The following is a 10,569-nucleotide window of genomic DNA, read 5'->3' on the forward strand; positions in this document are numbered from 1 at the left end:
ACGCTCAGAAGTGACATATAAATTATGCAAAGTTAAATAAATATATAAATAATACCTAAGAGTCATAGCACCAAAAATACATAAACAGATCCGTTAAAAAGTAATTTAACAAACTTAAAAGCCTTTCTCCTGTCGGTTTCACTATTTACAACTGTGTTTGCATGCATTTATTTAATTAGAAGTGTAATCTAATCGTGTGAAATTGACTTTTACGGTAGCACGTGAAGGCAGCACGTTTCCTGTCTGCTCAGGCTCTCACAAACCGGCGGTCAGACAGGCGGCAAAATAGAGAGTGACGGCCACCCAGCGGCCGGGACAGCGGTTAGCTGTACTTTCATGTAGTAACCGGTTAGTTATGTGAACCGCGACTCGATATACGACCGTAAATATGCCTGCGTTGGTTCAAAACTGCGCCACTGGCTGAGACTTCTCTGAGTGTAAGTAAACTAACCAGATATACCGCCCTCCCTGCTTTTCTCCGGTCGCGTTCAGTTCCTCACCTCCAGTATCTGGTGTCTTAATGGCGGACGCAAAGGAACCAGCCCCGGCAAGCGTGGAGGAGGAGGAGACGGACCGTATAAACGACGCAGAGCTGGCTCTGAAAGGAATCAATATGCTACTCAACAATGGGTTCAAAGAGAGCGACGAGCTCTTCAGAACATACAGGTCTGTGCGCGACCCGCTGTTTCTGTATGATAAAACACATCAGAGGTGTATGTTAAATGGTATGGCAGGTGTATCTAATGTTTCCAAACTTGTGATTAACAACCATAATTAGCACTGAAAACATCAAAGCGTGCTGTCTGTGCTAAAAAAAAAAAAAAAAAAAAAAAAAAAAACCCTAAGCACCCTTATGGTGTAGTATTAAATAGCCTGAGCAAACATCCACAGCCGGAATATGACATGTGATCCACAGGGAGTCTAAGGTTGATCATGAGGTGTGGTGACAGTCTTCACAAATGTTTACAAAAAAAAAAAAAAAAGCCTTCTTAACAGGTTGTCATTCCTGTCATGCCACTGACTGGCTTTGAGGTACTTTGTGCGGATTCTTGTGAAATGTGTCAGCATAGCCCAGCTAGTTTCCTCACATCTACTGTTGCGTGACATATTAAAGGAAAATAAATTAACAGTGTGTACAAATAAGGTATCCTGGAACCACCACCCGGTGTTCTTTGGATGAGCATCCAGGAAGAGAGCACCACCATTAGAGTGCCCCCCACAACATTCAAAGAGCCACCAGATATCCTGTAGAGGTTTAGGATTTTAATTTTTCTTTGATATGTTACCTGTATGTGCGTGCTAGTTATTTATGGCTGCAGACTTCTACCCGTGCTTTGGAAAACACCCCTTGACCCCTGCACATAGGGGAGATGCAGACATGCGGGACCTCCCTAGCAGAGACAGGGTCCTGGTTTCAATCCTGGTTCCTCTGTCTGCACAGATAAAACTTGTTTGCCCAATCTGTTACAAATATCTTGTTGAACTGTGTGTGCGCCTGTGCATGATAACGGGACTGCTGCCCTAGCAACAGTGTAATATGATGCTCTGAGGTTTTTGTATAAGAAAGGCCCGTCTCCTTTGTTCCTGTGAATTTCCTCACTACACTGCTGCTGACTGAATTCTTTTTTGCAAGAATACATTTTCTAAAGCCAACTCCAGCAGCAAACTCTTTTTTTTTTTTTTTTAATTAAATGCACTAAAATCTCCACAACAGGTCACAAGGTAAAAAAAATGTTGGGAATCCCTGCTCCTGAACCGCCCACTTCCTTGCAGGATTATACAGTATATACATTCATCAGCCTATTCTTTTATCTTGAATGCTTATGTCGTGAAAGGGCAGCTCCAATGGGTCCTGACCCCTGGGGAATGCATAAATGTCACCTCGCCTGCTAATTGCGTTAAGCTCTAGGTGCCATCCTGTTTTGACTGGATCAGCAAAACGATGGAGGGAAGTGAAAGACACAAACACAGTGAGATTAGAATGAGCTTGTGACTGGCAGTATGAACCAGCTTCAAATGAAGCTCCCCTGGTACTGTTATGTTTGCATAGTGTGTGGGGGAGTCTGCGATGAATGAAATCACCATCAAAACTACAAGGGGATACCTGTACCAAGTAAAGTTACCACAGTTATTTGAAATATTTTGCTTTAGTTTCACATTTGGTGCCTCTTGTCTTTCAAAGTGAAATATAAAGCTTCTGAAATTCACTTATGGTATCAAAATGGTTGCCACACAGCTACAGATGAATAACCTAAAAAGTAATTTGTTGATTAGGATTATAGAAGACCTTTAATTTCTGTAAATGATGCAAGTTGTGAAAACATAACTCCCATCAGTTTACTGTGACAGACCGCTTTGTCCACAATGCGCATGCGCCAGCCACCAGAAAAGAAAGCTGCTCTCCTCACAGCTTTGCCAGCTCAAGTCATAGGGGAAAGTACGAGACAAGCTGAGCTTTCAGCAACAATAATTCTAACCTTGAAAGAGGACATATTAAAAGTAAACTGATACATTTTGGATTACCTGACTTATGCCAATTGTTTGTTCTCAGGGAGCAAAGTGGTAAATTTACATTTGTAATAATAAAAATAAAACTATATCTGAGGTTAGAAAGTCACAAATCTATAAATTGTCAATGGCTCACATTGCTTAACTTCAGTTTTTTGGGCTTTCCTGTGTAGCCAGCAGATGTCCCAGCCAGTAGTTCCTGTTTTGTCTGGCAGCCAATGAGTGCAGACAAGAAAACTAAAAACAAGAATGATAAGCTAAGTCATATTCAAATGCTAACTAAATGCATTCACTCACATACAGATTCTGCATATTTAAAGGCAAAAACATGCAGTGTGCTTTTACAAACATTTGTGAAAGAATGGATCATTCTAAAAAGAATTCAAGTGTGGCACTGTAATACGATGCCACCGTTGCAACAAGTCATTTTGTGAAATTTCTTCCCTCCTAGATACTCCACGATCAGCTGTAAATGGTTTCATTGCAAAGTGGAAGCATTTAGAAATGACAGCAAAGTGTAATGTTACAGAGTGGGGTCTCCAAGTGCAAGTGCACAACGCACTGCTGAGTTAATAACTGTGCGATCCAAACCTCTTCTGGCATGAACATCAGCACAAAAACTCTGCACTGGGAGCTTCATGCCATGGGTTTCAATAGCTGAGCAGCTCCAGTAGATATAATGTGTAGGTGGCCCAGTACTTTTGTTTATACAGTGTATTTGTTTATAGAAATAAAGATTTCTATGATGAGGTTGATCCTACCTAGTAAACACACACACACACACACACACACACACACTAAGTCAGATATTTTATTTCTTGTATTTAGTGTAACTTAATCTCAGAATTTCTGTTATTTTTAGCAGAATTGTGTCTTTATAATTTGAGATTTTTTTTATTTATCATTTTAATCTTGGAGAATATCTTGAGCTTTTTTTTTTTTTTCTTGAATCATCAGCGTTGTATCTCTAAATATTATCCCCCCTCCCATTAGTATTTTTCTAGCCTACAGCAGCTCTAATATGTTGAGACAGTGCGTTACTGATGCACTTTTTGTTTCAGTGTGTTCACGCTATGACTATGATTTTTTTCAGGAACCACAGCCCTTTGATGAGTTTCGGGGCGAGTTTTGTGAGTTTTCTGGTGAGTGGAGAAGCGGTGTGCTTCTGCCATTTAATTATTCTGTTACCTTATGTTTTTGAAATGAGTGAAGAATTTCATTTTAAAATAGAATTTGAAATAGAAATTTACCTTTTTCTGTTTACTGATAACAGTCATACGCTCACTGTTTTGGTTTAGTTTTTATAGATGAGGTAAATAAATGAATAGAAACACCTGCCACTATAGCTGGATTTACCTAATAAACAGGCAAAGGAATCTTTTTTTTTTTTTTTTTATCACTATATATTTGGTTTTTGATCATTTTCAATACATATCTTATTGCATATCTTTTATCTTTTACCTGCTTTGCTGTTTCATTGTATGCATCATTTGTATAAAATTGGTCAATTTAGAGCAGTTTGAATTTTTTTTTCTTCCATCCTTGACTCCACTGTTGATCCAAATAGTATAAACTATTTTCTCTTCTTTTATGAAACCTGTGGATCACCAGCGTGATGTATGAAAAACATATGCAAGTAATAGATTATTTTTATCGGGGTTCCTTTTTTGTAGAATGCAATGATGACATTTGAAGAGGAGAAAATGCAAATGGCTTTTGAGGACCTCAAGGCTACAGAGAGACTCTGTGAGAGTGAAAACACTGGTGTCATTGAGACCATTAAAAACAAGATCAAGCGCAGTGTGAGTAAATACTTGATTTAATAGCCTGTATTGTACATGATTTTATATAGAGAGCAGTTTGTCTCAAAACAAGCATTTCATGTTGGGACTGCAACGCCCACATATGCTTGTTAGCTCTCCTGCATGTCTGTCTGTCACCAGTCTGTAAATGTGGGGTATTTGTGTGGGCAGATGGACTCTCAGAGGTCAGGGGTGGCTGCAGTGGACCGACTCCAGAGGCAGATCATCATTGCAGACTGCCAGGTTTACCTGGCGGTTCTATCTTTTATCAAACAAGAGCTGTCATGTAAGGGAACCTTTGGTATTTGTTGGTTGACAGTGAAATACTGCACATGTGTCACATACAGGTGGGTAACAAATCAAAGGAACAGACCTGGCTCTGTTATGCTGTGGGCGGATTTTTGCTGGTTTGGGTCCCCTTGTCCCTTTAGAAGGAAGTGTCACTTCAAATTAATACAAAGCTGTTATAGAATATTTTATCATAATGGAAGCGTTCTCTTCAAGGATGCCTCTATTGCTGGGAGACAAGGGGTCACTAGGTCTCAATAGCTGTGAGAGATTTTGGACCAGCACTCTCCACCACATCATCAAAACACCACATGAGGGAAGTATCTTTTAGAAGAGTGGTGTTCCAGACTTCCAGACACTGTGTGGCACAACCCCTTAACAGCACACTTTATGATGGCTTTTACTTTAATTTGTCACCCACCTTTATTTGATGTTTACAGTAATCTCATTGTATTTAAAAGGATGTTTCACTGATCTTAGCTTCAATCTTCTGACAGCATATATCAAAGGAGGCTGGATCCTCCGTAAAGCTTGGAAGATGTACAACAAATGTTACAACGACATCACACGTCTACAAGAGGCCAACAAAAGGAGGGGCTCGGAACAGGAAGCAACGCCATCTCCATCCTCCGGCTCTGCCCTGACCCACCACAGTCACTCCTCTTTGCCCAGGCCAAGTCCATCACAGAGACTGGATTGCATCAGCCCTGAGGCTCTGGATCGGCTGCAGGGTTCAGTCAGTTTTGGTTATGGTCTCTTCCACCTCTGTATATCGATGGTGCCACCGCACCTACTGAAGATTGTCAATCTGCTGGGCTTTCCTGGAGACCGCCACCAGGGCCTGTCAGCTCTCACTTACGCCAGTGAAAGTAAGGACATGAAGGCCCCTTTAGCTACGTGAGTGAGTATGCTTGTGTATCCGTATCCTGTTTTTGTAACTGAAACAGTTGTAAGCAATGTAATAAAATAAAGTATAATTTCTAGAGGAAAGGAGAAAATAGATCCCAGTGTGAACAGTTGTAATAATTGACTGACTCAGGTCCCTGTAGCACAATTTTCCAAATCCCGCCTTCATATTGAATCATTTGAAATTGGTTTTTACTCCTTTGGCACCTTGGGAACCATGTTTGTAATCAACTCTTTAATTAAAATCAAGTGTGTGGGAATTTGGTCACATCTGCCAAGTTAACAAATCTGTCTGTTAGTAATATAACCACACTATGCCATATTATTGCATAGTGCTGTAACACATTTGTCCAGTTTCTTGAAAAGGACAACACATGGTTCTGACTTCTTTTTAATGAGATGTCAGTATCATAAATTAGAAATTTACTTTATTCCCTCTCATTGCAGTCTCTGTGCTTCCCTTACAGCTTGGCCCTGTTATGGTACCACACAGTAGTGCAACCCTTCTTTGCTCTGGATGGCACAGACACACAGTCAGGCCTAATGGAAGCCAAATCCATTCTTAAACAAAGAGAGGCTATCTATCCCAACTCCTCTCTCTTCATATTTTTCAAAGGCAGAGTTCAACGCCTTGAGGTAAAGACGTACAAACAGTAAACTTTATTATCTTTTGTCATGTGAACTATTCTCCTAACTTGGGAAAGCTCAGTATTATCTTACTGTAACTCATACCACAAAGTTCCCCTCTCTAGTGCGAGATCAGTAGTGCCTTGACATCCTTCAGTAGTGCCTTAGATCTGGCCTCTGACCAAAGGGAGATTCAGCACGTCTGTTTATATGAAATAGGTACTGCCTCACTCTCAAATTTCAAACCACCTCACTCAGTGTTAGCATGCATCATCATTTCTGCTTGTTGATTGTTTTAGGCTGGTGCAGCATGATCGAACTGAACTACAGCGAAGCCTATAGAGCGTTTGACAGATTGGCGACCGAATCTCGCTGGTCCCAGTGCTATTACGCCTATTTAACTGGAGGTAATCACGTTACAGAAGCATTATGCTTTCAGGGCATTTTGTGAGCTCAGTACTGGATACTGATCCATATTTTATGTTGTGCGGTGCAGTGTGCCAAGGAGCCACAGGTGATCTGGAGGGAGCTGTTGCCGTTTTCAAGGATGTTCAAAGACTTTTCAAACGCAAGAATAATCAGATAGAGCTGTTTTCCACGAAGAGGGTATGTAACCGCCTCATTTTCTGTTGAAATGTTATGGTGCAAAGAATATCACTGATATGTTTGTACACGTTTTTTTTTTTCTTTTTTTTTCCCCAATCAGGCTGAGAAGCTAAGGAGCTCCAGTTTATTCAAAGAACTCTGCATCCTGTCAGTGATTGAGATTCTGTATCTGTGGAAAGCTCTGCCCAATTGCTCCAATGCCAAGCTGCAGACAATGATACAAGGTAATGCACTGCAAAATATCTCAGTCGTATTATGTGCAATAATGTAAGTGTTGTTTGTAATTTTGATTCCTCCTTTAGTGTTGCAGGGGATTGATGACGCCTCGTGTGAAGGTCTGAAAAACCTGCTTCTTGGTGCCATAAGCAAATGTCTCAATAATACCAAAGATGCCATTCAGGTATTCATGCGTTAAATTAATTATACAATTTATAGGGTTTGTAAAGTTGACACTGCAGTCAATGTGTGTGTGTTTCTTTTTTTTTTTTTAAACAGTATTTCCATCTGGCTGCAAGGGATGAGGTGGGCCGTCTGAGCAACTCTTATGTGCAGCCTTACTCCTGCTATGAACTGGCCTGTGTGCTGCTGAACTCCCCAGAGGCAAGTTTTTTTTTTTTTTTGTCTGTGTGTGTGATAGTTGGACTTCACTTAGCCGAGGTGCTGGAGGAGTTACATGGTCTAAATATTTTTTCTCTTTTTTTTTTTTTTTCTAGTCTGCAGGGAAGGGCAGAATGCTAATGCTTCAGGCCAAGGTATGGTAGCCTTCCTTATTTATTACCACTTGAAGTGGTTTGTAGCAAGTTAATTGACTCGTAGTCCTTTAATAGTTTTCCTCGGCAAAGCCTGTTGAAGATCAGAGGTCAAATGTTGCCTTATTTGATTAATTAAAAACAATTAGTAAGAGTGTCTGGATGTTGTCAGTGTTCTGCTGTGGGTCAAAGCGTTCATTGTAAAACTGATCAGGTTTGCAGGATGTGCTCATTCTGTCTCACTGCTCAAAGTCAGATCAAGACACTCACTGTCTGATCAGGTGATAGTATACTTATTGATGGAGTGGCAGCGCTGCTTTTCCCCTCGAACTCAGTGAACTGAGTAAGTGAACTGAAATTTGTTGGCGCTGCAGCCAAGGCTCTGCATAATGAATGGGTTTAAATGGTCTGAATGCCTGCCTCCAAGGACTCAAATGCCATATAATGAGGCACTGACCAAGAGAAAGAAGTGTTGACAGTGAGAAATGGTGTCTGTCTGAAGCAGTGGCAGCAATATGCGTGTCTTATTGGAAACAGTGACAGTAACTTTTGGCTAGTTAAAGCCATGCAGGTTCATGTCACTGTCATTAAGGAGTCACCACTGAATTTGGCATCTTTGTTGGGTGTCATGGTAGAGAAAAGCAGAGATCATTAATCAGCGCTCTGTTTACCTCAGCTTCTATCAATGAGTAAAGACAATGGCGTCGTAACTATTTTGTGCTCTTGATGCAGTCTCTTCCCGTAGAGCAGCATTGACTCTGTTAGTTGATTGGCAGGTGACATTGACCGAGCACAGATCTCACTCTATTAGCTGTATCTGTGACAGCCATCGCTGCATGACTGGGCAGATACACCAGTGCCTGAAAGACTTCAGCATTGAGCTCGCTGCTTCTTCAGTGGGTGTGCTGTTACCTGATTGGCCAGCATTCTTCATTGATCTGTCTGTGCTGACTGCAGAGCTTGTTAGAGGGCAGAGCACGAACAAAATAACAAACAAAATTCATTTTATTCACTTTTTTTTTTTCTTTTCCATTTTGTGTTGTGTGCAGGAGGACTACGCTGGCTATGACTTTGAGAACAGACTCCATGTTCGTATTCATTCAGCTCTCGCCTCTATGAAAGCCTCTGCCCAGCCTTGAAGTTTAATCTGTTACAAATGTCTTTGAAAACACCAAAATATAATTATGGACACTTTGACTTTAAAATAGTTTGTTTATACTTTTACATTCTGAGCCAATGCATTGTTTAGAATGCAAACATAAATGTTTCATGAAAAACAAACAAACAAACAAAAAAAAAAAAACAGGTACAAGAGGTGTTATTGATCTGTTACAGTACTGCACAATACACTAATGTTTATTTTTGTCTTCATGGTTTGTTTTCATCTGTTAAATCAGATGAAAACCTCTAGATTTTTTTTGTTATCATCAGGTGTGATTGCTTCCACAGAGGAAAGGTTTCTTCAGATTCTGTAATGGCACATATCAAGTATTAACCATCAAAGCAATTAATGATTCTGAAAATGCCAATATTTCAACCAATTCAGTGTTAATTGTTGACTTTGACATTTTTAAAGCTAATAAATAGTCTCTAACAATCGTTTTTTAAAGCACAGCCCCTTTTTTAGGCAGTTGTTTTTATCAGTGTAAATATGTCTCGCGTAAAATGTTTTAATAAATGTACCACTTTGAGCTGCTTAAATGCACAACAGTCCTTTTTGCTGCAAACGTTTTTTTCTTTATATTTATTAGAATAAAAATCGTTTTTTGTTTTTTTTTTCAGTTTCTAATAGTTTGAAGGTAACACGTACACTTCAACAGAATTTAATTTTATTCTGCAATGATTTTTCACAACAAAAACTTCATGTTTGCTTAGTTTTAAGTTACAATTGTAGATGTAATCTAACTAAACATATCACGAACAGCTGTACTACTTTAGTGATCAAAGTAATGACGGGCTTCAGTCATTTCCCGTAGCTGTAGCTTATGATACACACATACACACACACACAGGAATTATTTTTTCATTCCTTCTTTCGGTTTATCATTTCTCATGTCTTCCTTCCTAATCAACAAATTACTTTTTTAGGTTATTCAGGTCACTTCAGGTCATGTCGTGGCATCTCAGCTGGGTTAGGTTCAGGACTCTGACTTGTTTTTTTTTGTTTTGTTTTGTTTTTACTATTCTGTTGCTGATTTACTTGTTTGTTCATTATCCTGTATTACTGAACATCTGAGCTTTAGTTACAAACTGCTGCAATGATATTCTCATTACATATTTAAATGAAATGAATGGCAAGGTATCTAGTACAGTACCTGAGGCAGTAAAGCAATGCCAAACCATGATTCCCACTCGACACAAAGTTTCACAGTTGAGATTTTGGTCATCTCCATGGAAGATGGGTTTGAAACCAATTTCCTATTCAATCAAGCATACATTTAAATTTAGAGTAATTACCTGCAGTAACACCCCTCCAAACATAATGTAATTTTTTTTTTTTTTTTCCCCAAAAAAGATCAACTTTCATTTCAGCTGTCAACACATTGAAACATGCCACAGTTCTATTTTTATTGGAAAGCACTGGACTCATTCACTGTGTTTATATTTGTTGTGCCACTCGGTGGAACAGAGATTCACTTATTTTTTCCAGCCTGAACAGAACGTACTGTGAGTGATTACTCAGTGCATTGAATAAAGGCATAAAAACGAGATTTTTGTGTAGCTAGTGTTTTTAGATATTAAATTCTAGTCTTTTCAAAGGGTTCTTTGAAAACTTTTTCTTGGAATTGTAAATGTTTGACATTAGCAAAAGTTGCATTAAAAATGAATTATTCAGTGGTCATGTTTTTTCTTCACTTTGAAAATCCTGATATTTAAGTCATTTGTCTAAATGAAGTCCTCTGATCTTAACTTTATTGTCCAGTCTCTATGACTCGTTAAAATAATGCCATATTAACCAATCCGTTTCACCCACACAGCAGGAGGTGGAGGAACTGCATCCTGCTGTCATACTGATGCATTATATTGCCAAAAGTGTTCACTCACCCATCCAAATCATTGAATTCAGGTGTTCCAATCACTTC

At 39.4% G+C, this 10,569-nt stretch overlaps 1 protein-coding gene across 4 annotated transcripts; it reads left to right on the plus strand.

The window, feature by feature from the left end:
- Positions 1 to 263: 263 nt before the first annotated feature.
- LOC115795194 (tetratricopeptide repeat protein 39C-like) lies at positions 264 to 8,793 on the plus strand. Of its 4 annotated transcripts, XM_030751005.1 has the most exons (15): positions 264 to 437; positions 536 to 666; positions 3,602 to 3,650; positions 4,182 to 4,310; positions 4,482 to 4,596; positions 5,096 to 5,495; positions 5,972 to 6,140; positions 6,257 to 6,350; positions 6,431 to 6,538; positions 6,628 to 6,737; positions 6,838 to 6,961; positions 7,040 to 7,137; positions 7,233 to 7,337; positions 7,451 to 7,489; positions 8,536 to 8,793. In XM_030751005.1, exons 2-15 carry the CDS (start codon positions 614 to 616, stop codon positions 8,623 to 8,625), a joined length of 1,683 nt encoding a protein of 560 aa, XP_030606865.1. In that variant the 5' UTR covers positions 264 to 437; positions 536 to 613; the 3' UTR covers positions 8,626 to 8,793. The 4 variants fall into 4 exon arrangements, with proteins under 4 accessions (XP_030606865.1, XP_030606864.1, XP_030606866.1 ...); XM_030751004.1 differs by having other exon boundaries at positions 264 to 666; XM_030751006.1 differs by lacking the exons at positions 264 to 437; positions 536 to 666; positions 3,602 to 3,650; positions 4,182 to 4,310 and having other exon boundaries at positions 4,554 to 4,596; positions 5,079 to 5,495.
- The last annotated feature ends 1,776 nt before the right edge of the window (positions 8,794 to 10,569 follow it).

This window comes from Archocentrus centrarchus, chromosome 17 (genome assembly GCF_007364275.1).
Source record: "Archocentrus centrarchus isolate MPI-CPG fArcCen1 chromosome 17, fArcCen1, whole genome shotgun sequence".
In the NCBI taxonomy this organism is placed as follows: Eukaryota; Metazoa; Chordata; class Actinopteri; order Cichliformes; family Cichlidae; genus Archocentrus; species Archocentrus centrarchus.

Excerpts from the sequence above, each read along its gene's own strand:
- LOC115795194 (XM_030751004.1), top strand. The coding sequence starts at position 521 with ATGGCGGACGCAAAGGAACCAGCCCCGGCAAGCGTGGAGGAGGAGGAG. Across the intron at positions 6,539-6,627 it reads TTACGCCTATTTAACTGGAG|TGTGCCAAGGAGCCACAGGT; the intron begins GTAATCACGTTA and ends TGTGCGGTGCAG. Across the intron at positions 6,962-7,039 it reads GCTGCAGACAATGATACAAG|TGTTGCAGGGGATTGATGAC; the intron begins GTAATGCACTGC and ends TTCCTCCTTTAG.